The 27,787-nt window shown below is 41.8% G+C and overlaps 1 protein-coding gene across 5 annotated transcripts in view; it reads right to left on the reverse strand.

The window, feature by feature from the left end:
• Window positions 1-27,787, reverse strand: part of BACH2 (BTB domain and CNC homolog 2) — a 383,728-nt gene that overhangs the window by 85,467 nt on the left and 270,474 nt on the right. For 4 of the 5 annotated variants that reach the window (XM_047761189.1, XM_047761197.1, XM_047761205.1 and 1 more), the window contains one exon: window positions 7,728-7,982. In XM_047761189.1, the coding sequence (XP_047617145.1) occupies window positions 7,728-7,982 (255 nt within the window). Of the gene's footprint in view, window positions 1-7,727; window positions 7,983-15,222; window positions 15,502-27,787 lie in introns of those variants that run through there. The other variant, XM_047761211.1, reaches the window with a different exon arrangement.

Below are 27,787 nucleotides of genomic sequence, written 5' to 3' on the forward strand. Positions count from 1 at the left end.
AACCCACTGAGAGAGGCCAGGGAACCTGTGCCCTCATGGATACTAGTCAGGTTCATTACTGCTGAGCCACAACGGGAACTCCCCAGTTGGTTCTTGCTTCTTTTGCTTCCTCTGAAATTATAAATGGCTTCCATTCAAATTGTTGGATGGTCAATTTTTAGCCTTCACCTTGGCTGTCATCGACACGACATAGCTGATCATTTTCTCCACTTTGAAATATTTTCTTTACCTGGCTTCCAACACACTAAATTCTTTTTGCTTTTTCTTCTGTTTCAATAGTTACTCCTCCTTGGTCTCCTCTGCTGCCTCCTCTTTACCTCTCTGACCTCTTAATTCTGGAAAGACTCAAGGATCAATCCTAAGACTTATCTCTCTCTCTCTTTTTTTCTGTCTACACTTATTTGCTTTCCATATCACCAACACTCTGGTATTAAAACTTCTATCTCCAGGCTAGATTTCTCCCATGAATTTCAGTCATGTATAGCCTCCTATTCAGTAGACATCTCTATTTAGATGTTAACAGGCACCTCAAACTTAATATGTACAAAACAGAACTCCTGATCCCGCCCCAACTCCACCATCTGAGACCTATTTTCTTCTGTGTTCACCCATCTCAGGTAATGGCAACTCCACCCTTCCAACAGCATAGGCCCCGAACCTTGGAGTTTCATTCTTCTCTTTCTCTCTCATCCTGTATCTAACCTACATGATAATCCCACAAGCTCTGTCTTGAAAATGTTGCCAGAATCTGACACTGATCCCTGCTCCACTCTGCTACAGCCCTGGTCTAGGCCATCAGGTCATGCTTGTTTGCTGCCTCAGCCTCTTAAGGGTTCTCCCTGCTTCTGCCCTTGCCCTCTTTCCATCTGTTTTCACACACAACTGTCTTCTCCCATGAAACCCTCCAGGGGCCTCCTAGCTCATTTCAAAAAAGGTAACGTGTCCAAAGGTGACTCTGCAATTTCCCTGACGGCCTCCTCCCACGGACTCCTTCCTCACATGTGGGCCAAAGAAGCCAGGCCCACTCCAGCCCCAGGGACTTCTCCTTGCTATTCCTTCTGCCCAGATCACTCTTCCCCCAGGTGTCGGCAAGGTTGTCTCCCTCACCTTCTGCAGGTCTCTCTTCAAAAGTCATCCCTCAAACAGACCTTTCTCAACCACTTTATATAAAACTGCAATCCCTGTATCCCTGTACCCTCATGTTCCTTAACTGCCCTCCCTGTATTATTTTCCTCAATGGCTCTGACAAAGTTCATGTCATAGCTATGGATTTTCTTTATTTTCTTTTTTCCCCACTTTTAGGGCCCCACCCGCAGTATAAGGAAGTTCCCAGGCTAAGGGCTGAATAGGAGCTACAGCTGCCAGCCTACACCACAGCCACAGCAATTCAGGATCCGAGCCACATCTGTGACCTACACCACCGCTTGTGGCAACGCCGGATCTTTAACCCACTAAGCGAGACCAGGGATTGAACCCGCGTCCTCATGGATACCAGCCGGATTTGCTTCCACTGTGCCACAATAGGAACTCCTATGAATTGTCTGTCTCTCCTTCTCCCTGACTGGAATCTAAGCTCTGTTTTGGTCATTATGTTCCTGCAGCACCCAGAATAGTGCCTCCTGGTACAGCCTTTGATAAATAGTTGTTGAATGAATGAATAAATGAATGAATGAGGAAACAGAAGCTCCAAGAGGTCAGCTGGCTTGCTCAAGACCCCAGATGCAGTTAGTGCCAAGGTCCTGACTGTGGTCTTTCCAGCCCCTCACAGCTGATGCTCCTCAGCTCCTAAAATTTGCCTTTTCTCCTTCAGAGTCTTGTCTCGACCGTAAGTGAGGGGCTGGCCAAGGGCCGGCTCTGTGCTTGGGGTTGGGGAGTGCTCTGCTCTTCTCATCCTGGTCATGCCACTTCCCAAAGACCTCACCCACTGTTTTCTGCCAAAGCTCCTCTCCCCGTGGAGTCATGTTCAGGCTCTGAATGCTCTTGGCATCCTGGGCTGTAGCGTTGAGCATTTTCTGTAGTATTGCGCTCTGAAAGGACTGTCCAAAGATAATCACGACTGTCTCACTGCTTCTTTAAAAGACTGGGCCTAAGCCATCCCAAAGGCATTAACAGCTCTCACAGCCTCTAAAACCTCTCAGACAACACGATTCCATCACTTCCTTGCTGGCCTCTGCGCTTGGCGGCACAACTGCAGGAACAGTCTTTATTGTACCCTGTGGTGGACAGTTGACAACGAATCCTGTGTTGTTGTTGTTTTTTTTTTTCCAGAATCCCTCTGGGTCAGTTTTCCTTTTTGTTTAGCATGGCAAAAACAAGATCTGTCACAAAATGGTGGAAGAGAGAAAGTGGAAGAGAGAGGGAAAGCAAGAGGTGGAGACAGGGAGTGAGCAGAAGTCTGAAATGCCTTGACACCTCAGGTCCACCTGAAGGGGCCATAGTTACCTCTAACCTAGAGCCATTCCTGTGTGTGAATCCTTGCCATTCTCTAGGGAGTGAAGGGACAAGGGAAAAAAAGCCCAAAGAAAGATGCTCGAGCCTTGGCAATAACCTCTCCTCCTCTTGTTTATTTATCACAAGTGAACATTGTATATAGTTAAGGAATACATGTGACATGGGTAGATGTGTACCCTGTGAAATGATTACCATGATAAACAAATTAACGTATCCATTGCCTCCCATAGTTATCGTATGTGTGTGTGTGTGTGTGTGTGTGTGTCTGTGGTGAGAATACTTGAGATCTACTCTCTTCGCAAATTTCAAGATCATAATACGCTATTATTAACTACGGTCCCCATGCTGTACATTACGCTTCTAAAACTTATTCATCTTATAACCGAAAGTTTGTACCCTTTGATCAATATCTCTCCTTTTGCCCAAACCCTCAGCCTTTGGTAACCACCATTCTCTTCTGTTACTACGAGTTTGACTTTTTTCCTTAGGTGCCAGAAATAAGTAAGAATACGCAAGATTTGTCTTTCTGTGTCGGGCTTATTTCACTCAGCATAATGTCCTTCAGGTTTACCCATGTTGTGGAAAAGAGCAGGATTTCCTTCTTTTTTTTTAAAGGCTGAAAAATATTCCATTGTGCGTGTGTATGTATGTATGTGTCTGTGTGTGTGTGTTTATATATACTACATTTTAAAAAATCTATTTATCTGCTGACAGATATTTAGGTTGTTTCCACATCTTGGCTATTGTGAATAGCGCTGCAATGAACCTGGGTTCATACAGACATCTTTTTGAGATAGAGATTTTATTTCCTTTAGATCTATACTCAGAAATGGGATTGGTGGACCACATGGCAACTTTATTTTTATTTTGTTGCGGAAACTCCATCCTGTTTCCCACAATGGCTCTACATTCCCACCACAGCACACAAGGATTCCCTTTTCTCTAAATCCTTGCCAACACCTGTTATCTTTTGACTTTCTGATAACAGACCAGGATGTACAGTCCTCTGTACGACACACCCAAGACTGAATTCAACACTGTGGTGCCACTTCCAGCACGGTCGGCATCCAGCCTCAATGCTCACCCTGACTATAACCAAAGAGGTGTTTGCTGAGGAAGGTTTAAGCCTGAAAGAGCAGTATAGGAACAGTCTGGCCAGGCTTGGCACATTCACCACTTTCTTTTCATCTTCTAACAGGAAATAGACTTACTAATTATAAATCAGATGTTCTATTTCATTACTTCATGAACGTATCAAGGACAAAGCCTTATCTCCTACGATTTGCTGACACGCATTCCTGGATGTGCTTTTCTTTTTTTTTCTTTTTTCTTTTTTCTTTTTCTAGGGCCCCTCCTGCAGCATTTGGAGGTTCCCAGGCTAGGGGTCAAATCGGAGCTGTAGCCACCAGCCTACGCCAGAGCCACAGCAACGTGGGATCCGAGCCGCGTCTGCCAACCTACACCACAGCTCACAGCAACGCTGTGGGATCCTTAACCCATTGAGCAAGGTCAGGGATCGAATCTACAACCTCATGGTTCCTAGTCGGATTCGTTAACCACTGAGCCACAACGGGAACTCCTGAATGTGCTTTTCAATGAGGAGTCAACACTCAGGTCATAGAAATCCTAGAGACTATCTGTCATTCATTCCACAACCAAGACAATTCCACTACTGCCTGACTTCCAGAAGGAGGCCTCTATTTTTGCCTTTCCCCACTTTAGCCGAGAGGCTGCACTCGGCACTGTGGTTGCCTCTGCTTTGCAGGTAATGGCATTGCCGTCAGAAGCCAGGATTTGGGGGTAGAACTGCAGCTGCAGGCCAGAGCTGACTGAGCCAGGGAGCAGGAGCACAGCAGTAACTGGAAGTTTCATAGCTCAAAGACGATGCTAAAGACTCTCAGACTCGGCCACACAGCTGGGCCCTGAAAAGCTCAGCAGGTGGCTGGCCAGGGAGTGCAGAGGTGAGCCAAGTGTGAACAAGCCTGGGACAGGGCCAGAAGGTGATTTCGTGATGGATGATGATGAAGTTTAAAGATTTCCCAGGAGCTAATCAAATGCTTTTTCTGTCATCATACGAACCAAATGCCAGTTAGTTCCAGGCAGCTTCTTTCCAAGGTAGTGTTTGGGATGTTTGTTGATTTACCACTTAATTCAAATTCTATGAAGTCATTCACTGAGCTAAGTGGGACAATGATCACAGAGCCTGCAAGGACCTTTCAGCGAGCACACAGCAAGGAGAGAAAACAATGCCTGGTGCTTGGAGCTGCAGGAGGGGGCTCAGAGCAGAGGGAGGGGCTCTTGGAAGGGAGGCCTCAGAAACTATCACAGGCCCACCAAGAAAAACACCGTGGGGGCTGGCTTGCCGGCCGCACCAGAGAGATGCTTAGAGCGGGGTTACTGACAAGAGGAATTCACGTTTCATAGGAAGAAAAAGAGAAGTGTCTCATTATATCTGAAGGTTTCAGGCACAGGAATAACCACAATGTTTTAATGGTTTGGAGATGCAGATGATGTAAGGAGAGAAATCATCTTCCATGACTAGGAAGGAAGAAAGTCAACACTTAGCATGCTCTCACTTCACTGGAACATAATCAAAAAGATCACATAGCAGATTTCTGTGTAGCATCTATAGAGCGTTCCTCTCCAAAGAGAGCTCAGAGCCAAGGAAATAAGGGATTATCAGGGGTTTGATCTTAAAAGAAACTTATAGGTTAGATTTTATTGCCTTGGAATTATTGTATTATGACTTCAGAATTTTATTTATTTATTTATTTTTGTCTTTTTAGGGACGCACTCTCGGCATACGGAGGTTCCCCGGCTAGGGGTCAAATTGGAGCTTGCAGCCTCTGGCGTATGCCACAGCCACAGCAACGCCAGATCTGAGCTGTGTCTGTGACCTACATCACAGCTCATGGCAACAGCAAATCCTTAACTCACTGGGGTAGGCCAGGGATTGAACCTGCGTCCTCATGGACGCTAGTCAGGGAGCTCTGCGTCCTCACGGATGCTAGTCAGGGAGCTCTGGGACTTCAGAATTTTAGGGTTTTTTTTTTTTACAGGTAAGAACTGGGGCTCAGAATGGTTAACTGACTAGACCAGGATCACAGAGCTGACTGGGGGCAGGCCCGTGCTTAGGACACATGGTCCAAGGAGTCTCCAGGTGGGGTCAGCAGTCATGGGAGAGAGATTGCATAAATTGTGGTTTTTCATTTGTAAATATATTTTAATATAATCTATTTTTTTTTGGAAACCAGTGAAAAATATAAAAACGGGATGGCTTTCAAAGGGATAACAAATAATAAAGCAATGGTGAACTCCACCTCCTTCCTAAAAACATTCTGGGTAATTATTAGTTTTTCAGTTATTTTCAGAGGATTCTAGAGTTAGAGTAAATTCAAAAGGCACTCTTGCTGCCTCTCTAGAGAAGAAGAAGGATCTTACATTTGACAAATGTCTACCAGTTTAAATGTAAACTTTTTTTTGACTGCACCCATGGCATGCACCCATGTTTCTGGGCCGGGGATCCAACCCACACCATGGCAGTGACAACCCCTGGTTCTTAACCCTGGAGGCCACCAGGAAACTCTTAAATATGAACTTTTACACTTAATCTTCTCATCTATTGATGGGTTAAATATTCGCCCATTAATGCAGATGAGGACAATTCAGCTCAGGATCAGCGGGTCACATGCAGCTGCCACTCCTGGGCCTTCCCACATAACTTGGTACTTAGGCGTGTCCCTCCCTGCCCCAGCCCCCACTACATTATCCTCGACTGATTTTTCCTTTTGCTTCTGCTACTGGGATCTTATTAGGGATCTACTTGCCAGTGGTGTGAGGAGTAGTAATGGTTTTTTTTTTTTTTCGTATACATCCATGCAGAAGTTCCCAGGCCAGGAATCAAACCTGAGCCACAGCAATGACAATGTTGGATACTTAACCTGCTGCACCACTAGGGAACTCCGTGGATACATAATAAGGAATATTAATGTGAAAATGCCTATGTAGCCCTCACTTTGTCAGCCGGCCACTCTCCTACTATGCAAGATTAACAGTAGAGATTCCTTGACAAGGGACTGGATCTGGTACCCCTCTGACTTCCACATATCTTGTTTGCTTATTTGTTTTTTATATTGAAATTGAATGTCTTTCTGTGGAGCCAGTGATTGCCCCACTACTTCCTACTTCTTATACACAACCTGCTTCACTCATTTACGTGATTTGCCAGGTCTTTGGAGGCAGTGGGTCTGTGACTCCGGGATTTAATGCTAGCTGTATTCATCAACACCTCCCGCAGGGTGACTGGGTCTTTGGTTTCTCTTAGGGGTGCTATGAAAAGCTTCTCTGTGGATTGTGGATCACTGCACAACACTGAGGCTCTCTTCGCATAGACTACGGGCATGAGTTGTACCCCTGGGAGTTGTGCAGTGCACAGCCTGTGCAACTGCCAGTGGTGGCCCCAATGTTATAGACAGTGCTGATGCACAGGGAATGATTCTGGCCCTGAACACAAAGCCTGAGGCTGCTCAATGTTATCCTTAGTACCACAAAAATAAAGAGGAGTCAGGATGATGGAAAACAAGAAACCATATGCACAGTTCAAAGGGGTAACCAATTTAATGGTTTGTTGCGAAGCCCATCTTTTGAGTTCTGGCAGCTCCAACCATCCAACTGAATGTCATCTCTGGACAGAACAAGTCCAGCTACTAGTGTCCCCAGAGTACAGAAATGACTGGATTACCAGAAGTATTTAAGAAACCTGCGCAGGGTATTTTCAATAATGGTGAGAAAAGCTAGTTTACACTTCTTAGAATCTTACTATATTAACTGTGAAAATTACTGCTGGCTTTTTACTTCCCCCACTCCCCCAGGCAAGGAAGGGGCTGTGAATACTTTCATTCTTTTAGTCTCAAGGGAAACCAAGTGTTCCTTCAACCATTTGAAAGAGAAAAATCATCACGACAGTCCCAGTGATTCAGATCCTACTCCTAGGACTGTACCAAACTTCGGTCGAACTACTCAAAACCCGAAGGGTAAGTGAACTAGAAACTGCAAGGGGCTGTGAGCCACAGGTGAGGTTCAGATTCATGCCTCTGAGACTTGAAACGCATCAAATAGAAACTGGTTACGCCACAAAGCTAACGTGTGGGTGACTTGATCATCAGCCCCCGAGCGGCATGTGGCACAGGGCCTACCTTCCGGGTTCTCCCCAGCCACCTGGCCCCAAGTCAGTAAGCCTCCGCTAGCAACCACACCAACAAACCAAACTACTGTACCTCCTCAGGCAAGCTGACCACCAAGTCATGTTTCGTCTGTCCAACCAGCGCCTGCCAGAAGTATTCACTGCACGCGGCCAGCACAGCCCGGTGGGCCCGAAACTCCTTCCTCTCCACGATCAGAGTCACGTCACAGAGAATATCCTTTTTGCGCTGGTCATTGAGGCCCAGGAGGATGTTGGTGCAGTGGACTGTGGATTCATACACATACATGGGGGAGTCAGGCTTCTCATCCACAGACATGCCGTTCACACCCTGAAAGAAAGAAAGCAAGCAAGCCTGGGTCACCACAGCTTCCTGAATCAGAGAGAGACTGAGAAAGAACCACTGCCCAGAGCCAAGCCAAAATGAGTGGATTGCCCGTTAGCATCTTCATGCCCAGCTAGCGTCAAGAGCTCAGAAAATGATCTGGAAGGGTGGGTTTTACCCCATGGACACAAAGCCAGGACTTTTTTTTTTTTTTTTTAATTACAGTTGATTTACAATGTTCTGCCAATTTCTGCTGTACAGGAAGGTGACCCAGTTTTACATATATATACATTCTTTTTCTCACATTATCCTCCATCATGTTCCATCACAGGTGACTGGATATAGTGCTCTGTGCTCTACAGCAGGATCTCATTGCTTATCCACTTCAAATGCAATAGTTTGCATCTACTAACCTCAAACTCCCAGTCCATCCCATTCCTTCCCCCACCCCCTTGGTAACCCCAAGTCTGTTCTCCATGTCCATGAGTTTGTTTCTTTTCTGTGGAAAGGTTCATTTGTGCCATATATTAGATTCCAGATATAAGTGATATCATATGGTATTCATCTTTCTCTTTCTGACTTACTTCACTTAGTACGAGAGTCCCTAGTTCCATCCATGTTGCTACAAATAAAGTCAGGCCTTTTAATGGAACACCCCAAACACTCAAAACACATAAATACTGTAAAACTTGGTAGTTTTGACGTTGTTAGCCAACTGAAAGGGAACTTTCACATATACAGAGTCCCAATACAAGTATTAACTGGGCTTTGTGTTAAGAGGAAATGAATCATTCTGAAGTATTGGCAATGCTGCCTTGATGAAGTGCATGTGAGTTCCTAGGCTAAAATTTGGCTAACATGCCAAGCAGAGTAAATACCTAAACACAATACATTAATTTCACATGTGAGCTGAACTGAATGTGAATGAAGGAGCAGATATGGCCAGCTATGGCCAGTGCCCTCCACACTTCAAGACAAAGCATGGCCCCCATAATGCTACCGTTGTCACAAAAGGCTCTTGAAAAGAAGTGGCTGTGTGCTGCCATTATCCCAGCAGAATGGACGTACATACTCTTTAAGGACACACAACATATCACATGAAGAGTTAAAAAAAAAACGTGTATTCAACAGTGAAGATTACTGTTGAAAAGCATTCTCTGCTTTAAAGTGTCCACTGATGTACCAAAAAAAACCCCCAACATAATTAATTTACATAACCATTTTTCAGTAATGTTTAGTTTATACCAGACAGAATTTCAATAGTGATTCTTACTGCTTTTTTGGCTATATTCTTCTTTATTTTTAAAGAGTCAACATACAATAAACTGCATATACTTATGATATGCAATTTGATATGTTTTGCATCTATAGGCACCTGTGAAACCATCATCAAGACACTGAACATATCCTTCACCAATCAAAGCCTCTTTAAGCCCCTTAACAGTCTCTCTCTTGCACCCTTCTGTTCATATATGGATAGATATCTGTGTGTGTCCAGCTTCTGCTTATTACAAACCAAGGTGCTATGGACTAGTGTATATGTCTTTCAATGAACACATACTTCCATTTCTCTCCTATAAACACCTAGAGATAGAATAGATGGATCATTCAGTATGTATAAATCTAACCTTTAAAGAAACTGCCCCTATTTTCTAAAGTGGTTGTGCCATTTCACATGTTCAACAGTAGTGAATGAGAGTCCTGTTCCGTCCCATCTTTGCTACCAGGTATATGGTTAGTCTTTCTAATTTTGGCTGTTCTAATAGGTATACTGTGGTATCTCTTTGTGGTTTTAATTTGCTTTTCTCTAATGACTGAAAATATTGAGTATCTTTCATAAGCTTATATGCCATCTATTTATTTTCTTTGGAGAGATGTCTATTTAGATTCTTTGCCCATTTTTTACTGGGTTGTTTCCTTAAGTTCTTTGCAATAAAAGATCTTTATCAAAGATATGTGATCTGCAAATATTTTTTTCTAAGTCTGCAGCTTGTTTTTTTATTCTCTTAACAGTGTTTTTCAAAAAGCAGAAACTCTTCATTTGATGAAATCCAGTTGAGCAATTTTTTAGTGGATTATGTTTTTGCTGTCATATCTTTTTTTTTTTTTGGTCCTCTTTTTTGGCCACCCCACAGCATATGGAGTTCCTGGGCCAGGGATCAAATCTGAGCCACAGTTGTGACCTAAACAGTAGCCGTGGCAACACCAGATACTTAACCCACCGTGCTGGGCCAGGGATCGAACCTGTGTTCTAGCACTCCCAAGACACTGCCAGTCCTATTGCACAACAGTGGGAACTCCTGATGTCATATCTAAAAAATTTTTGCAGAAATTGGAGTTCCCTTCATGGTTCAGTGGTTAACGAACCTGACTGGCATCCACGAGGATGTAGGTTTGATCCCTGGTCTCGATCAGCGGGTTAAGGATCCAGTGTTGCCGTGAGCTGTGGTGTAGGTTGCAGATGAGGCTCGGATCTGTCCTTGCTGTTGCTGTTGCTGTGGCATAGGCCAGCGGCTATAGCTCTAATTGGATCCCTAGCCCGGGAACCTCCATATGCCACAGGTGTGGCCCTAAAAGGAGAAAAAGACAAAAGAAATTTTTTTTTGCATAAACCAAGGCCATATCATTTGTCAGATTTATACCTAGATATTAATATTTTGAATGTAATTATAGTTTTCTATTTTAATTTTAATTTCTGATTTTTCATTGCTAGTATATGGAGATATAAATGATTTTTGTGGATTGATCTTATATTCTGCAGCTTTGCCTAACCGGCTTATTAGTTCCCATAGCCTTTTTTGAGTGGGAGGTAGATTCCACAGATTTTCTTCTATATAGAGAATAATGCTGTCTGTAAATGAAGACATTTTACTTCCTTTCCAAACTGGATAATTTCAATGTTTTTTCTTGTCTTATTGCATTGGTTAGAACCTCCAGTTCAATGTTGACTAAAGTGGTAAAAGCAAACATCCTTGCCTTGTTCCTGATGTTGGGGGACATAACATTTTCAGACTTTCACTGTTATTTATGATAATAACCATAGGTGTTTCATTGAAGAACCTATCTAGTTGAGGCTTTCCATTCCTATTTTTTTCTGGGAGGTTTTCATTTTTTGTTTTTTCAAATCTTGAATTGATGCTGAATTTTGCCAAGTGCCTTTTCTGCACCTACTGATATAATCATGGTTTTTCTTTATTAGTATGTTAATATAGTGAATAATATTGTTTATTTATTTATTACTTTTTAGGGCCACATTCACAGAATATTGAAGTTCCCAGGCTAGGGGTCAAATCTGAGCTATAGCTGCCAGCCTACACCACAGCCACAGCAACACAGGATCTGAGCCATGTCTGTGACCTACACCACAGCTCACAGCAACACCAGATCCCTGACCCACTGAGTGAGGCCAGGGATCAAACCCGCATCCTCATGGATATTAGTTGTGTTCATTTCCACTGCACCACAATGGGAACTCTTCATATATATTAAACCTGGTTTTAGTATTAGGGTATTGTTGGTCTCACAAAATGAATTGGGAAGGATTTCTTCCTCTTCAATTTTCTAGAAGCGCTTGGGTAGAAGTGGTTTCATTTTTTCCCTTAAATATTTGGAGTTTTTGATATTATACCACTTAATGTAGAGTATAAGAACCTCATAATAGTATGCTTCTGTTTCTCCCTTCCTGGACTTTGTGCTATTGCTGTCATGTAATTTACTTATACAAATGTTATAAATTCCACACACACTGTTACTACTTTTGTTTAAACAGTCAATTTTAAAGAGATTTCAATAAGAGAAAAGGCTTTATATATGTATCTTATACACACACACACATACATACATACATTTTCTTTCTATTTGAAAGACTTCTTCTAATATGACCTGCAATGTGGGTTTGCTAGTGTCTTAGTCTGCTCAGGCTGCCAAAGACCAGAGACTGGGTGGCTTAACAACAGGAATTTAGTTTTTACAGTTCTGGAGGCTGGGAAATCCAAGATCAAGGTGCTGGCCTATGTGGTTCCATGGTAAGGAGTCTATTCTGGGCTTGCAGATAGCACCTTCTAATTGTGTCCTTGTATGGCAAAGAGAGAGAAAGATCTGGTCTCTCTCTTTTTTTTTTTTTTTGACTTTTTGTCCTTTTTTTAGGGCCACACCCATGGCATATGGAGGTTCCCAGGCTAGAGGTCCAATTGGAGCTGGATCCAGCAGCGCTGGATCCTTAACCCACTGAGCGAGGCCAGGGATCAAACCCACGACCTCACGGTTCCTAGTTGGATTCCTTTCCGCTGCGCCACGATGGGAACTCCTGGTCTCTCTTTTTTTATTGAGAACACTGATCTCATCAGAGGGATTCTAGTCCTTATGACCTCATCTAAACATAATTACCTCCCAAAGGCCCCTCCTCCAAATACCGTCACATTGAGGTTTGGGGCTTCAATATATGACTTTTGGAAGAACATAAACATTCAGTCTACAATAGCATTTGTTTCTCTTAAGATGTCTGTTGCCTTCATTTTTGAATGTTATTTTTGTGGGCTGGATTCCACATTGATGAGTTTCTTCCCTTTCAGCACTTGTCATTGCACTGTCTTTTCATGTGCATGATTTCTAACGAAAAATATGCCTTCCTCCTTACTTTTGCTTCTCTCTGTATCATGTTTCCCCCCTCTAGCTACTTGTAAGATTTGTCTTTGAGCAATTTGATTATGATGTGCCTTGATGTAGTTTTTTCATTATTCTTGAGCTTCTTAGATGGGTGGTTTTATAGTTTTCATCAAATTTGGAAATATTTCAGCCATTATTTCTTCAAATATTTTTGCCAAATATTTTCCCTGTTTTCTAATTTGACCTTAATTCCTTTCACAGTAATTTTCATCTCACAAACTGTGGTTCTTGCCTCTGAAAGTTTAATTTTGGTCTTTTAAAAATATCTTTCATGACTCTATTTAAGATATTCAATCATTCCTATAACTTCCTGAAAATTTGGTATTAGTTATAATAATTAATTCTAACATTCCTGTCAGTTCTGGTTCGGTTTCAATTGACCGGTATTTCCCTTCATTTCTGCTTCTGTGCATGCCTGGAAACTTCTGATTGGATGCCAGACATTGTGAATTTTACCTTGTTGGATGTTTGATATTTCTGTGTCCCTATAAATGTTCTTAAGCTTTTTTCTAGGACACAGTTGAGTTATAAGGAAACAGTTTGATGCTTCATGTTTCGCTTTTGAGATCTGCTAAGTGGGAACAGCAGCATTTACTCTAGGGCTCCTTATTCCCAACTACTGATTCAAGGCACTTCTGAGTACTTTACCCAGTGCCCCTTGAATGGTGGGTCTTCTAGTCTGGCTGGAAAGAACAGGTGTTATTCCTGGCCCTCTGTAAGCTCTGAGTACTGCTCTTTCTAATTGTTTTGGATAGCTCTCCCCCCGCCTTTTTTTTAGTAGTTTCTTTACATACATGTCCTAATGAGAACTCTTCAGAATAGTTAAGGGAAACCCTAGATCCCTGGAATTTTCTCTCTCTTCAGCTCTCTCTTCTCTGTACCCTGTTTTCTGAACCCCAGCCACCTGCAGTCTCTCCAGACTATTAGATCTATCTCCTTAACTCAGAAGTCAGCCAGGCCCTTCTTTGGGTCTTCTTTCCTGTGCCATGGCCTGAAAATACTCTCAAAACGCTAAGCTGGGTTCAGCTTTGTTTTCCTTCTCTTGAGGGTCAATGTCTTCTGTTGCTTGGTGTCCAATGTCTTGAAAGCCATTGTTTCATATATTTCATCTGTTTTTATAGTTGTTTCAAGTGAGAGGATAAATCTAGTACTTGTTACTCCATCTTGGCTGGAAGCAAAAATCCTGGATTTATTCTTATGTTATTACCTTATATACTGTACAAACAATAATTTATCACATTTCTTACCATATAGTGTAAATTCTGCTCTACTATAAAATGGGTTTTAATACCTAATTACAAAAATCTATCAGCAAAGAAGAATTTTCAATTCTTTGATATTCCAATAAAAGGAAAATATATCCATGAGCCTTATTATCTAATAATTTTTAATGCAGTAAGAACAGTGTTCTAATGACACAATTCAGTTATAATGACCATAAGCCATGGGGTAAGATTAAGTTTACATGACTTCTATCTATGACTAGCTAAGTATTGTTAAATTCTTTGCTGTCTAATAAGAAGACAAATTTTTCTATTCTGGCTTCTTTTCCATGGAATATTTCAGGATTTTATCTCCCATACATGGTCTCCTGTCTGATTTATTTTCTCCATTCTTGGTTCTCAAATTATTACTCTTTATCCTAACACATTGGGTTTTCTTAGTGTGTGAAAATTTGTTTTTAAATTACAATAGCTTACATGTAGCAGACAGCACTCAAAACTGGGTGGAGCAATTAATGTTCTAGGATGCAAAAAAAATCATAAGAAGCCGGAAATTTATAAGAGACATCTCATTTTCCTAATCTATTTAGGCGTGATTGATATTATTACAACAAGAAGAGAGGAGATTGCTATAATGAATACAGAGTCATAAGTTCTTTAGTGAAACATGAAATGAAGGAAAATTGAAAGAGAAATGAAGTGAGGTGCAGTAGAAAGAGGAGTGGCCCAGGGGTCTAGGGCTTTTGGTCCAGCTTTGGCAATGACCAGCTTTGTGGATTTGGGATAAACTGCCTAACTTTCTCTGAACCTGCTTCCATGTTGGTAAAATGAGAAGTCTGGACTAGAAGATTAGCGAAGTTCTTACAGATCTACAATTCTATAATCTAAGCCTATAAAAGAAATACCTACTTGATCATAGGGCACGGGATTACTGTCATTTCAGTTTAGAGAAGCTGGCTTTCTTTGACCTTATAAAGACCATTTATATATCCTCTTTTATTTTTTTTAATGGTTTTTTTAAAAAACATGCCTCTGTAGAGCTGGTTACAGGAAGTAGGGTGGACAATATACAGGAAGAAACCAAAGCTTTCTGGGAGAGAAGGAACCAGGACCCTAACCCCTGCTCCCACAGGTTTCAAGTTAGGAAGATCTGTCAGGATAGACCATGGTATCCCTGAGTAAAAGGAGGGGAGTAAGTCCCTGGAAGTGATCTTTAGGAAAGGGGGAATCCAAACCCAGGAGGACATTCTGGCACAATATGTGGAGCTGATGCCATGAGCACCTCCAATCCAGGATATCCAAGTTTGTTCTGGGAAGCATGACTGAACAAGGGAGTATAAAATAAAAGAATACATCACCGGGGACCCCAGTATGGAGTTCCACCCCACCAGGCAGGAACAGTCATCAATAGTGGTGAAGCCAAGGCAGTGGGTGGAGTCTCAGATTCTAGTCCACAAATAAGATGGTCTCTTTCTGGCTCTAAGGCAGCTGGGAGGCCTCAAGGAAAGACTCCATATCCTCCTAATAGGGAAAGTTTGGGAAAATAAAGGACATAGACAATATATGCACCCTGAGTCACTGAAGCAGACTATGATAGTCACACGAACATGGATGCCTACTTTTTTTGCATTAAACCTTCCAGAGAGTTTTAGAAGACATTTGAGACATATCTGATCTGTTCATCAAGTGGTATAATCTCAAACCTATCATTTCCTCAACATCCATTTATGATAAAAACTCCACAAAGTGGACATAGAGGGAAAATGCCTACATAATAAGTCATATATACAAACCCACAGCTAACATCTACTCAATAGTGAAAAGCTGAGAGCTTTCCTCTGAGATCAGGAACAAGACAAGGATGCCCACTCCCACCACTTTTATTCAACATAGTTTTGGAAGTCCTAGTCACAGCAATCTGAAAAGGAAAAGAAATAAAAGAAATCCATACTGGAAAGGAAGAAGTAAGACTGTCACCATTTGCAGATGACATGATGCTATACACAGAAAATCCTAAAGACATCACCAGAACACTACTAGAGCTCAACAATGAAAACGGTAAAGTTACAGGATACTAAGTCAATATACAGAAATTTGTTGTATTTCTATATACTAACAAAATATCAGGAGTTCCCGTCGTGGCACAGTGGTTAACGAATCCGACTAGGAACCATGAGGTTGCGGGTTCGGTCCCTGCCCTTGCTCAGTGGGTTAATGATCCGGCGTTGCCGTGAGCTGTGGTGTAGGTTGCAGACGCGGCTCGGATCCCACATTGCTGTGGCTCTGGCGTAGGCAGGTGGCTACAGCTCCGATTCAACCCCTAGCCTGGGAACCTCCATATGCCGAGGGAGCGGCCCAAGAAATAGCAACAACAACAACAAAGACAAAAAGACAAAAAACAAAACAAAACAAAATATCAGAAAGAGAAATTAAGGAAACAATCCCATTTGCCACAGCATCAGAAAGAATAAAATACCTAGGAATAAACTTAATTAAGGAGGTAAAAGTCCTGTCTGGGAAAACTATAAGACACTGATGAAAGAAACTGAAGATGACACAAAGATACACTGTGTTCTAGGACTGGAAGAATTAATATTGTCAAAATGAGCATACTATCCAAGGCAATCTACAGATTCAATAAAACCCTTATCAAATTACCAATGGCATTTTTTCACAGAACTAGAACAAATAATTTTAAAATTTGTGTGAAAACACATAAGACCCCAAATAGCCAAAACAATCTTGAGAAAGAAGAACAGAGCTGGAAGAATCATGCTCCCTCATTTCAGACTATACAAAGCTATAGTCATCAAAACAGTATGATATTGGCCAAAAACAGACACACAGATCAATGGAACAGAATAGAGAGCCCAGAAATAAACCCACACACATAAGGTCAGTTACTCTACAACAAAGGAGGCAAGAATATACAATGAAGAAAAGATAGTTTCTTTAATAAGTGGCACTGAGAAAACTGGACAGCTACACATAAAAGAATGAAATTGTAACATTTTCTCACAACACATATAAAAATAAACTCGAAATGGATTAGAGACTTAAATGTGAGACCAAAAACCATAAAAATTGTAGAAGAAAACAGGCAGAACACTCTTTCACATAAATTGTAGCAGTATTTTTTTGGATCTGTCTCCTAAGGCAAAGGAAATAAAAGCAAAAATAAACAAATGGGACCTGATTAAACTTAAAAGCTTTCTCACAGAAAAGGAAACCATTGACAAAACAAAAAGACAACCTATGAAATGAGAGAAAATATTTGCAAATGATGTGAACAACAAGGGATTAATATCTAAAATATACAAACAGTTTATATGGCTCAACATTAAAACAAACAAACAAGAAACCAAAAAAGAAGCAATCCAATAAAAAAAATAGGCAGGAATAGATATTTCTCCAAAGAAGACATACTGATGGCCAACAGGTACATGAAAAGATGCTCAACATTACTAAATTACTAGAGAAATGCAAATCAGAATATCACCTCACACCAGTCAGAATGGCCATCCTCAAAAAGTCTACAAATAACAAGTGCTGGAAAGCGTGTGGAGAAAAGGGAACCCCCCAGGGACCTATGGTCAATTAATCTTTGACAAAGGAGGTAAGAACATAAAATGGGAAAAAGACAGTCTTTTCAGCAAGCATTGCTGGGAAACTTGGACAGCTGCATGCAAATCAGTGATACTAGAACACACCCTCACATTATACACAAAAGTAAACTCAAAATGGCTGAAAGACCTAAATATAAGACAAGACACCATCAAACTCCTGGAAGAGAACATAGGCAAAACATTCTCTGATATCAACATCATGAATATTTTCTCAGGTCAATCTCCCAAAGCAACAGAAATAAAAACAAAAATAAACCAGTGGGACCTAATCAAACTGACAAGCTTTGGCACAGAAAAGGAAACCAAAAAGAAAACAAAAAGACAACTCACAGAATGGGAGAAAATAGTTTCAAATGATGCAACGGACAACGGCTTAATCTCTAGAATATACAAGCAACTTATACACAACTCAACAGCAAAAATACCAACAACCCAATGGAAAAGTGAGCAAAAGACCTGCATAGACATTTTTCCAAGGACGATGTGCAGATGGCCAACAAGCACATGAAACAATGCTCAACATCCCTGATTATTGGAGAAATGCAAATCAAAACTACCACGAGGTACCACCTCACACCAGTCAGAATGGCCATCATTAATAAGTCCACAAATAACAAATGCTGGAGGGGTTGTGGAGAAAAGGGAACCCTCCTGCACTGTTGGTGGGAAGGTAAGCTGGTACAACCACTATGGAGAACAGTATGGAGGTACCTTAGAAAACTATAAATAAAACTACCATGTGACCCAGCAATCCCACTCTTGGGCATATATCCAGACAAAACTTTCCTTGAAAAAGACACCTGCACTCACATGTTCATTGCAGCACTATTCACAATAGTCAAGACATGGAAACAACCCAAATGTCCATCGGTAGATGACTGGATTAGGAAGATGTGGTATATATACACAATGGAATACTACTCAGCCGTAAAAAAGAATGAAGTAATGCCATTTGCAGCAACATGGATGGAACTAGAGACTCTCATACTGAGTGAATTAAGTCAGAAAGAGAAAGACAAATACCATATGATATCACTTATATCTGGAATCTAATATACAACACAAACGAACCTTTCCACAAAAAAGAAAATCATGAACTTGGAGAATAGACTTGTGGTTACCAAGGGGGAGGGGGAGGTAGTGGGGTGGTTGGGGAGCTTGGGGTTAACAGATGCAAACTATTGCCTTTGGAATGGATTAGCAACGAGATCCTGTGTAGCACTGGGAACTATGTCTAGTCACTCATGATGGAGCATGATAATGTGTGAAAATAGAATGTGTAACTGGGTCACCATGCTGTACAGTAGAAAAAAGAAAATTGTATTGGGGAAATAACTATTAAAAAAAAAGGGAACCTCTTACACTACTGGGAATGTAAATTGGTGCAGCCACTATGGTAAACAGAACAGAGTTTCCTTAAAAAACCAAATACCGAACTACAATGTGATCTAGCAATCCCACTCCTAGGCACCTATCCGGAGAAAACCATAATTCAAAAAGATACATGCACCCTATTGTTCATAGCAGTGCTAGTTACAAACAGCCAAGACATGGGAACAACCTAAGGTCCATCGGCAGGTGAAAGGATAAAGAATATGTGATACACATATATACAATGGAATATCACTCAGTCATAAAAAGAATGAAATTTTGCCATTTGCAGCAGCATGCATGGACTTGGACTTGCGTGTTAAATGAAATAAATCAGACAAAGACAAATACTGTATGGTATCACTTACACATGGAATCTAAAAAACACAGTGAGCTAGTGAATATAACAAAAAGGAAAAAAAAATCTATCATTCCCATGAAGCTATTGCTAGACTTTAACCTGTCTGAGGATTTTCTTGATTTTACTACATTATTCCTCGATAATCCTTCCTTATGCCATGCCAACTCCACTCTGTGGCTCTTGGCTTTTACATTCTTACTGGAGCTTCTCACACCCCTCCCTGTTGGCCCCTCTTCAAGCATAATGGAACGTACTATTTGCCTTCTTCTTTTAGAAATCAGTCAGCCCTTCCCGTGCTGCAGTAATCAAAGGTGCTGTACTAGGAACTCCTCATTTGTCTGTTTTCGACAGACCCAACCTGAGTTCTTCTATAGAAGAGTTTCTTCTATCATTGCACTATGTCCTACTACATCTTCTTTTTTGCACTTGCCTTACTAATATCAAAAAACATTCCTCCCCGCCCCCGCCAATGCAGCAAATCCTGAAATCTGTAGCAGGACCCCTGGGATCTAAGAATGAAATTCTTTGTAGTGAGTAACAGCCCAGAATAGCATATAGGATCCTGACAGCCAGTCTTTATGCTAAGCATTAGACAATGTGTTAAAGTGTGCAGACATTAGCTGAAATCAGATTGTAAGGAAGCTTTCCAAAGGTTCCGATTTGGGTTTTGGCTGGATCTCATTCTTCTTTTTGTAGGCCAAAAAACCCCAGCTGCACATGTACACACACATACATCCCAATCATCTTATCATATGGTTCAGCAGTAAAAATTAATTACTATCATTTTATCATAGTATGTTCATCCCCTTAAAAAACCTACACAGAACACAATTCTTATCACTTCAAGGTGTAGTATTAATGAACACAGACTCATTAACTCACTCATTCACTCTTCATTCATTATTGGGTCATATTCAGAAACTAAAATGTCTAACTCTTTAGTGCTGAAGTTAAAAGTAGAAATCAAAAAAGCCAAAAAAAGAAAAAAATCTACAGTGGGAAATCTGAAAAGCTGCAATTCACAAAAAAGTAGAATGTTAAAAATTTTCAGACAACCTGTCATGTCTAGAACGTTTCAGATGAAAAGAAATGAATATGCTTTGCAGGTAATGAAAAAGACCAAATTATAAAGCATTTCACTTGAAATTCCAACCACATTTCCCCTAGAAACAGTGCATTAAGTAAATACTTCTGTGAATCAAACACTAAATTATTTAGTAATTGCTGAGTAAATTTCTGCTCTTGTCAAGCATGTTTTTTTTTTTAAAGTTATTTACTATGAAATTATAAGGGTTAGTTTTTATAAAAGAAAGTTATCAAGTCTATAGACATTTTAGAGTGCACAGTGCCATTAAAATTACTAAGTTATTACTTTGGGATTGGAAACACTTTTCAATTGCATCAGGACTCAAACTTCTTACTTAAAGTGGAAAGCAATCCAATTTCGGTATTTTCTAATGGAAAACTGCAGTGCCTGTCACTTAATGACTCTAATGCCTTAGATAGCTCAAGTGAGGGCCTGACATAGAGCTGCTAAAACGTTCCTTGTTCTTTATTTACTCAAACACTCCATCTGCGTGAGCGTACTAGCTAGTGCCTGGGGAACTGAAATTTAAGGCTGTTGTCAGGAGGAAGCACTTGCAATTGTATCATCAAATCCTTAATAGCTCTGAATGGTTCTAGTACTTCAATATAAACTTCCATTTTCCTTGACCTTTCAGGAGGAAGTTCAATTTACTGACACAGTTTGTGACAATGGTTTTTACAGCATGGTTGAAAAAAAAAATTAGGAACCATCATAATAGGCCCCACTTTTGGGGTTTTTGCTGTTGATGTTGTTTTACTTATTCGTATAAACAGACCAAAATAAAAAATAACCCAAACTTCCAAAATATCCGGTCATAAAATATTAGTGACATCTACTAGCATTGCCATATTTAAAAGCAAACTGGAGAGGCAGAGGATGATACAGAGGCTGAGCTAGAAGATATATCAGAATGTGGATAGCAGAGGATATGTAATAATCTAAAGGTATTAAAGGATTAAAGACTTATTACATATCTACCACACTGGAAAGAATTCGAAAGTGAGAATCAAGTACCAAGAGTTCGTGAAGATGTAAAGCAGTGGGAATCCTCAGACACTGGTTGGTTCAAATTCTTGGGAAAACAGTTTGGCAGTACCTAGCGAGGCTGAAGACTACCGCTCAGTAATTCCAGTCCTGGGTTACACACAAGAGAGGCTCCTGCCTGTAACAGGAACTCTGCCCAAGACTGTTCACAGCCGTGTTGTTTAACTCCCCACTGGAAATAACACAGTGCCAGCCGGTAGCAGAATGAATAACTACACTGAGGTATGTTCACATCTACGCAGTGGAAGGAAACAAAGCAAATTAGAGCCACATGGGATACGGACGAATGTCACAAAGCTCACGCTGAGTGCTGACCCAGAGAAGCAAGGCACAAAGTAACAACACAATCGTACTTTCATGCCCATCAAGTTCAAAAACGGGCAAAAACTTCAATATCTATGGATACATACATAGGTGGTGAAACTCTAAAGACAAGACTCAGAATAGGGGTTCCAGCTGTAGGGAGATAGTTACTGGGAAGTGGCACTGGGGAGGTCCCAGAGATGCTGTCATAAGGGTCTTTTTCTTAACATTGGTAATAGGCAAATGTGTGTTTGCTTTTTATTAAATTATACATTTGCTTATGCACTTTTCTATATCTATATTATATATAGGTTGCGCTTGCAGCATGCAGAAGTTCCCAGACCAGAGGTTGAACCTGTGCCACGGCGGTGACAATGCTGGATCCTTAATCACTAGGCCATCAGGGAACTCCTTCTACATTATATTTTATATGTAACCCCCCCCAGCTTCCCCCCCCCCCATCAGGATGAAGATTATAGGAAATGGTTAACAACTCAGGTTACTTGTCTCAGGCCCAATGACTTAATTGCAAAGGTCCTGGGATAGACTTTGGATTTTAAAGGAAAAACATGCCTACAATTTAAAAGCAGAAGGGTCCTTAAAGGTGAACAAATCTAACCAAAAAAAAATTTTTTTTGGCTGCACCCGTGGCATGTGGATGTTCCCAGGCTAGGGATCAAATCCACGCCGCAGCGGCAACCAGAACTGCTGCAGTGACAATGCTGGATCCTTAACCCACTGTACCTCAAAGGAACTCCACCAAGTGGTACACTTTCAATAAAAATCTACAAAAATGGCAGAATACATGAACAAGGCCCTTCGAGAGATGAGACTTTTGGCCCCAGGCTTCTGCTTCTGAACAAAACTCTTTTCACAGATCTCATGTTTCATCTTCTCTCTTGTCAAAACCAAATCACTTCAGTGCACTTCCACTTCCTTATCTATAAAATGAGGAAATGGACTAGTTGACCTGCAAGGTATTTCTAGTTCTAATTTTTGTGGTTCTATGAAAGTACAGAAACTTTAGGAAAAACCTGAAACATAGCTTCTCTAATTATAGTCTTGAAAAGGGTTTTTTGTTTGTTTGAAGTCAGAGATGCCCCAAATAACACAGCTGGCTAGAAGGGAGAATGCCATCCCGTAACTTTGGGGAGAGAGGAAAAAACAGAGGAAGCCTTGCCCAATAACCATGTGAGATTTTTTTTCCCCTTAAAAAAGAAGTCAACTCAAAGGAAGGATGACTCAAGGGCCAATTTGCTCCTATCAATGGAACGCAAGTATCCACCGGGACTGAACAGTAGTTCAACATCTTGCTCTCTTCCCACCCTGCTCCCTGCAAGGAGGGCTCTGGTGGGCAGGACAGGTTCTCAGAAGCTGTCTTGGAGGGGTGGCTATGCAATCAAGTCACCTCCTCCTGCCTGAGTCTCCCTACAGTGATGTAAGGTGACACAATGCTCTTCAGGAGCCAGGGAGGAGGCTATGGCTTGGTGCATACACCATCATCTCAAAAAGCACATGATGGAGTTCCCTGGTGGCTCAGCAGGTTAAGGATCTGGCCTTGTCACTGCTGTGGCTCTGGTTACTGCTGTGATATAGGTTCCATCCCTGGTCCAGGGAACCTCAGCATGCCTTGGGCGTGGCCAAAAAAAAAAAAAAAAGTAGATGAAAGAATTATGTGCTTTGAAACCAGTGCGTGAAAGGGACTCCACACCAGGCTAAGATACATGATTACTGTCAGTGGTTGGGTGATGGTGGGGGTGAGGCCATGGGTGAGGGAGGAGGGCAGGCTGGGAGGAAGTGTAGAATTAGGGACTGGGAGATTTGGAAATGCAGCTTTGCCATCATTTGCATCCGCAACATGTGGAAATTCCTGGGCCAGGGATTGAACCTGAACCAGAGCAGTGATACCACTGAATCCTTAAGCTCTAGGCCACCAGGGAACTCTTCTCCTGCTCTTCTTTTCTATATGTTGATGCTTACTTTTGTCTCTTTTGTGGTAACCCCCCCCACCTAAGGGTGCAGCCAAAGCCCCCACTTACTCTGCGAGGGCAGGTCCTTTTCCAACCTTGGCAAGTTTTCTTTTCTACCAGTTTGTCCCCGGTACTACTTCTTTGTATCTGTGTTCTCCATTTATATTCATTTGTCATACATCAATCTCCACTTCCTATTAGCATTTGCTTCTTACATATTAGGAGTTAGAGGACAGAGAGAAGTCATTTCTTTTCTACATTTTTCTTTATCAGGGCATCTGTGTGAAATGTTCTCTCCTGGTGTTCCCTTCCAGCCAGAGAAATATTACCCCAGAGCTTCATGCTGCTAATGTGAGAAGAAATTATAACAGTGATTAGGAGGCTAAATGAGGGTGGTGGAACCTATTTACTTCATTAAGGCTCCTTCAGGGAAAATGCGGGAACGGGAAACTGAGAGATAAGGGTTAATGCTAAAAGAATAAAAGATCCATTTGACTCAGAGCAATCTTCAGTCTGCCTGGATTCTATCAGACGCCCTTCTCCATGGGGAAATCATTACAGAGAAATGACATGCAAAGTGCACCATAAAGCATCTGAGTCAAACCAGAGGGAGGATGACTCAACGGATCATTTTACATTTTAATAGAAGGCGCTGCAGATTTGTACCCAGTGCACAGTTCACCACAGGGCGCATGTCCCCTCCCCAAAACTTCTCCATCGGGTGGGAGGGGAGTTCCTAGAATCTGACAGAAATTATTCTGTCTTAGAGAAGAACCAAGTCAAAACTCACAACAGAGAATCAAAGACTAAGAAAAGACAACAGATAGTCAAAAGCAGAAAAAAGGGGAGACAGCAGGTCTAATTCCAACTTTAGCATTACTGTCAAACCTAAGCCTGTCAAAAATTAAACTCAGTAATTAGTGGACTTCAAATCTAATCAAGAGGGGTGGGGGAAGAAGCGGGAGAGAGAGAGGGGAGGAGGAAAAGGAGGAGGGAGGGGGATAAGAAAAGGAAGAGAATATTTAAGTGTTAGAATTTTAAAACTCTGCTCTGTGAATTCACTCCAGCTTCAAAAGATACTGTGTAATTACTTTCAGAAGTTTACTCACCAGGGCAGTGACAATGCTGGGCTTGAGTGTCTATGTGAAAAGACCATATTAGCAAAGCCACTGTTTTCTGGGCTAGTTTTTGCTTGCAGATGCTCATAGGTATAACTTGCCAAAGGTAGAGTCATCTGATCAGGAATTATGATGCTAGCTAGAGACTGGATTATCAAACCTAGCTTCTTTGGGGCGGGGGGGCGCACCTCCAGACGCACTATATTTTTTTGGCTGTGCCTGAGGTGTGTGGAAGCTCTGGGACCAGGGATTGAGCCCGTGCCACAGCAGTCGCCTGGGACGCTGCAGTGACAATGCCAGATCCTTAACCTGCTGTGCCACAGGGGAACTCCAGCACTTTTGGCAGAAAGGTCCACTTGTATATAAAGCATATCTGCTCATCCTTGTGATCTCTAGCAATGCTTATTCTGCTTTCTGAGAGGACCCGCTGCTTACAGGTGGGACCGAAAACAGAAGTGAGTTTCTGAGACTTGGCAGAAATACAGCGTTTACAGGAAAGATTCTTATTAGAAGGCAACTTGCTTCTTTCATGTGCTGGGGTCTTTGGACCATGCGATTCTGTTCTGAAACATTATCTTCTCTGTAGGAACGCAAGCAGGGATGGATGAAGTTTAGATTGCAAGATGGTTCACCTGGTAACTAAAGCAAAACTCAGTGCCCACAGTCAGCAGCATTGAATCAAGGCATTGGGGCAGAAAAATCATCTGGCTCAAGGGTCAACTCGGGAAATGCTTTGGGAAAGGTTTGTGGATTTTCCACTCAAGCCTGGGCACCATCACTCCTGTTTTTCCATTTCAAAATGATTAAAACCATGAAGCTAAGACCATTGCTTGGCAGTCTGTTAAATCCCACATTGGACAATAAAAGCACTTGGACCATCTGTCACCATAGAGGAGATCAATGGAGCTGGAATATTAACACACAGGTGAAGTGCTCTCCTGGGAGAGGCGGGAGAGGAAGGAGGTCAGCGGATAGGGGGAGAAAGATGTGCTTGGAGCCTTCCAAGTCCCTGTCCTGTCCGTGGCAGCTTCTCAGAATGGTGATTATTCTTTTTTTTTTTTTTTTCTTTTTTGGCTGCCCTGAGGCATATGGAGTTCCCGCGTCAAGGAGCAGATCTGAATCACAGTTTCGACCTAAGCTGCTGCTGCAGCAAAGCCAGATCCTTAACCCACTGTGTCAGGCCTGGGATGGAACCTGCATCCTAAATGCTCCCAAGATGCTGCTGATCCCACTGCGCCACCGCAGGAACTCCGGAACGATGATTATTCTTAACAAAAGGCAGGGCACAAGTGGTTCATGACATTGACACGCTCTTTAAAATATAAACCTCTGGGAGTTCTTATTGTGGCGCAGTGGAAACGAGTCCAACTAGGAACCACGAGGTTGCGGGTTCGATCCCTGGCCTCGCTCAGTGGCTTAAGGATCTGGCGTTGCCGTGAGCTGTGGTGTAGGCTGGCAGCTGTGGCTCCAATTAGACCCTTAGCCTGGGAACCTCCATATGCCGCGGGTGCAGCACTCCCTGCCCCCCAAATAAATAAAATAACCTAAAATAAAATATAAACCCTACTGTACGCCTACACCACCACCACTCACACACTCCACTGGTACTCCACAGGATACACTTCAGCTACGGCAAAGTATAGTATAGAAGAGATTATTTTCTAATTCACTCCTTATAGGTCAAAAGTGCACTGCCCTGGAGGAGAAAACACCCTCTCTCCAAATGGTCAGGAAGAGGTACAGTCAGACAAGGGCCAGCCCTTGGGTACTGGAGAAGCAAGAGAAGCACACAGAAGTACCACTCAGGAAGAGATCTTTTAGTATTTTCTTTTTTTTGAGGGGGAAGGTGTTCTGCATAGATTATTTTTCAAATTTTTAATAATTTTTTGAAGGTCTATGTTTTAATTGTTTTTTAATTTATTTTTATTTTTTTTGTCTTTTTTTTAGGGCCAAACCCGTGGCATACGGAGGTTCCCAGGCTAGGGGTCAAGTTGGAGCTGCAGCTGCCGGCCTACATCACAGCCACAGCAACTAGGGATTCGAGCCTCGTCTGCCACCTACACCACAGCTCATGGCAATGCCAGATCCTTAAGCCACTGAGCGAGGCCAGGGATCGAACCCGCAACCTCATGGTTCCTAGTTGGATTTGTTTTCTGCTGTGTCAGGGCAGGAACTCCCTAAATTTTTTTTAAAATTTTTAATTTTTATGTATTACTATTATTTTTCTGGCTGCACCCGTGACATGTGGAAGTTCCTCGGCCAGGGACAGAACTTAATCCACAGCAGTGACAACGCTGAATCCTTAACTGCTAGGCCATCAGAGAACTCTCAAATTCTTTCTTAAAAAATTGAAGTATAGTTGATATATATTATATAAATTAATTACAGGTGTACAATATAGTGATTCATACTTTTTAAAGGTTATGCTCCTCTTGTAGTTATTATAAAATATTGGCTATATTCCCCTTGTTGCACAATACATTGTTGTAGCTTCTTTTATACCTAACAGTTTGTACCTCTTAATCCACTACTCCTATATTGCCCCTCCCCTTCTCCTCTCCCCACTGGTAACAACTTGTTTGCTCTCCATATCTGTGAGTCTATTTCTGTTTTGTTATATTCACTAGTTTGTTGTAGTTGGTAGATTCCACATATGAGTGCTATCAAACAGTATTCCTCTTTTTCTGTCTCAGGATTTTTTTTTTTTTTTTTTTTGCTTTTTAGGGACACACCCTTGGCATATGGAGGCTCCCAGGCTAAGGGTTGAATCAGAGCTGCAGCTGCTGGCCTATGCCACAGCCACAGCAACTTGGGGATCCGAGCCACATCTGCGACCTCCACTGTAGCTCACAGCAACACTGGATCCTTAACCCACTGAGCAAGGCCAGGGATCAAGCCCGTGTCCCTGTGGATACTAGTCAGGTTTGTTACTGCTGAACCACAACAGGAACTCCACGTGTCAGGACTTTCTTGATTCTACATATGTCCTTCCCATTTCTCTTTCCATCCTTGGACAGAGGGCCATCCATTTGAATTTCTGCTC

The sequence above is a fragment of the Phacochoerus africanus genome, chromosome 2, assembly GCF_016906955.1.
Source record: "Phacochoerus africanus isolate WHEZ1 chromosome 2, ROS_Pafr_v1, whole genome shotgun sequence".
Classification (NCBI taxonomy): Eukaryota; Metazoa; Chordata; class Mammalia; order Artiodactyla; family Suidae; genus Phacochoerus; species Phacochoerus africanus.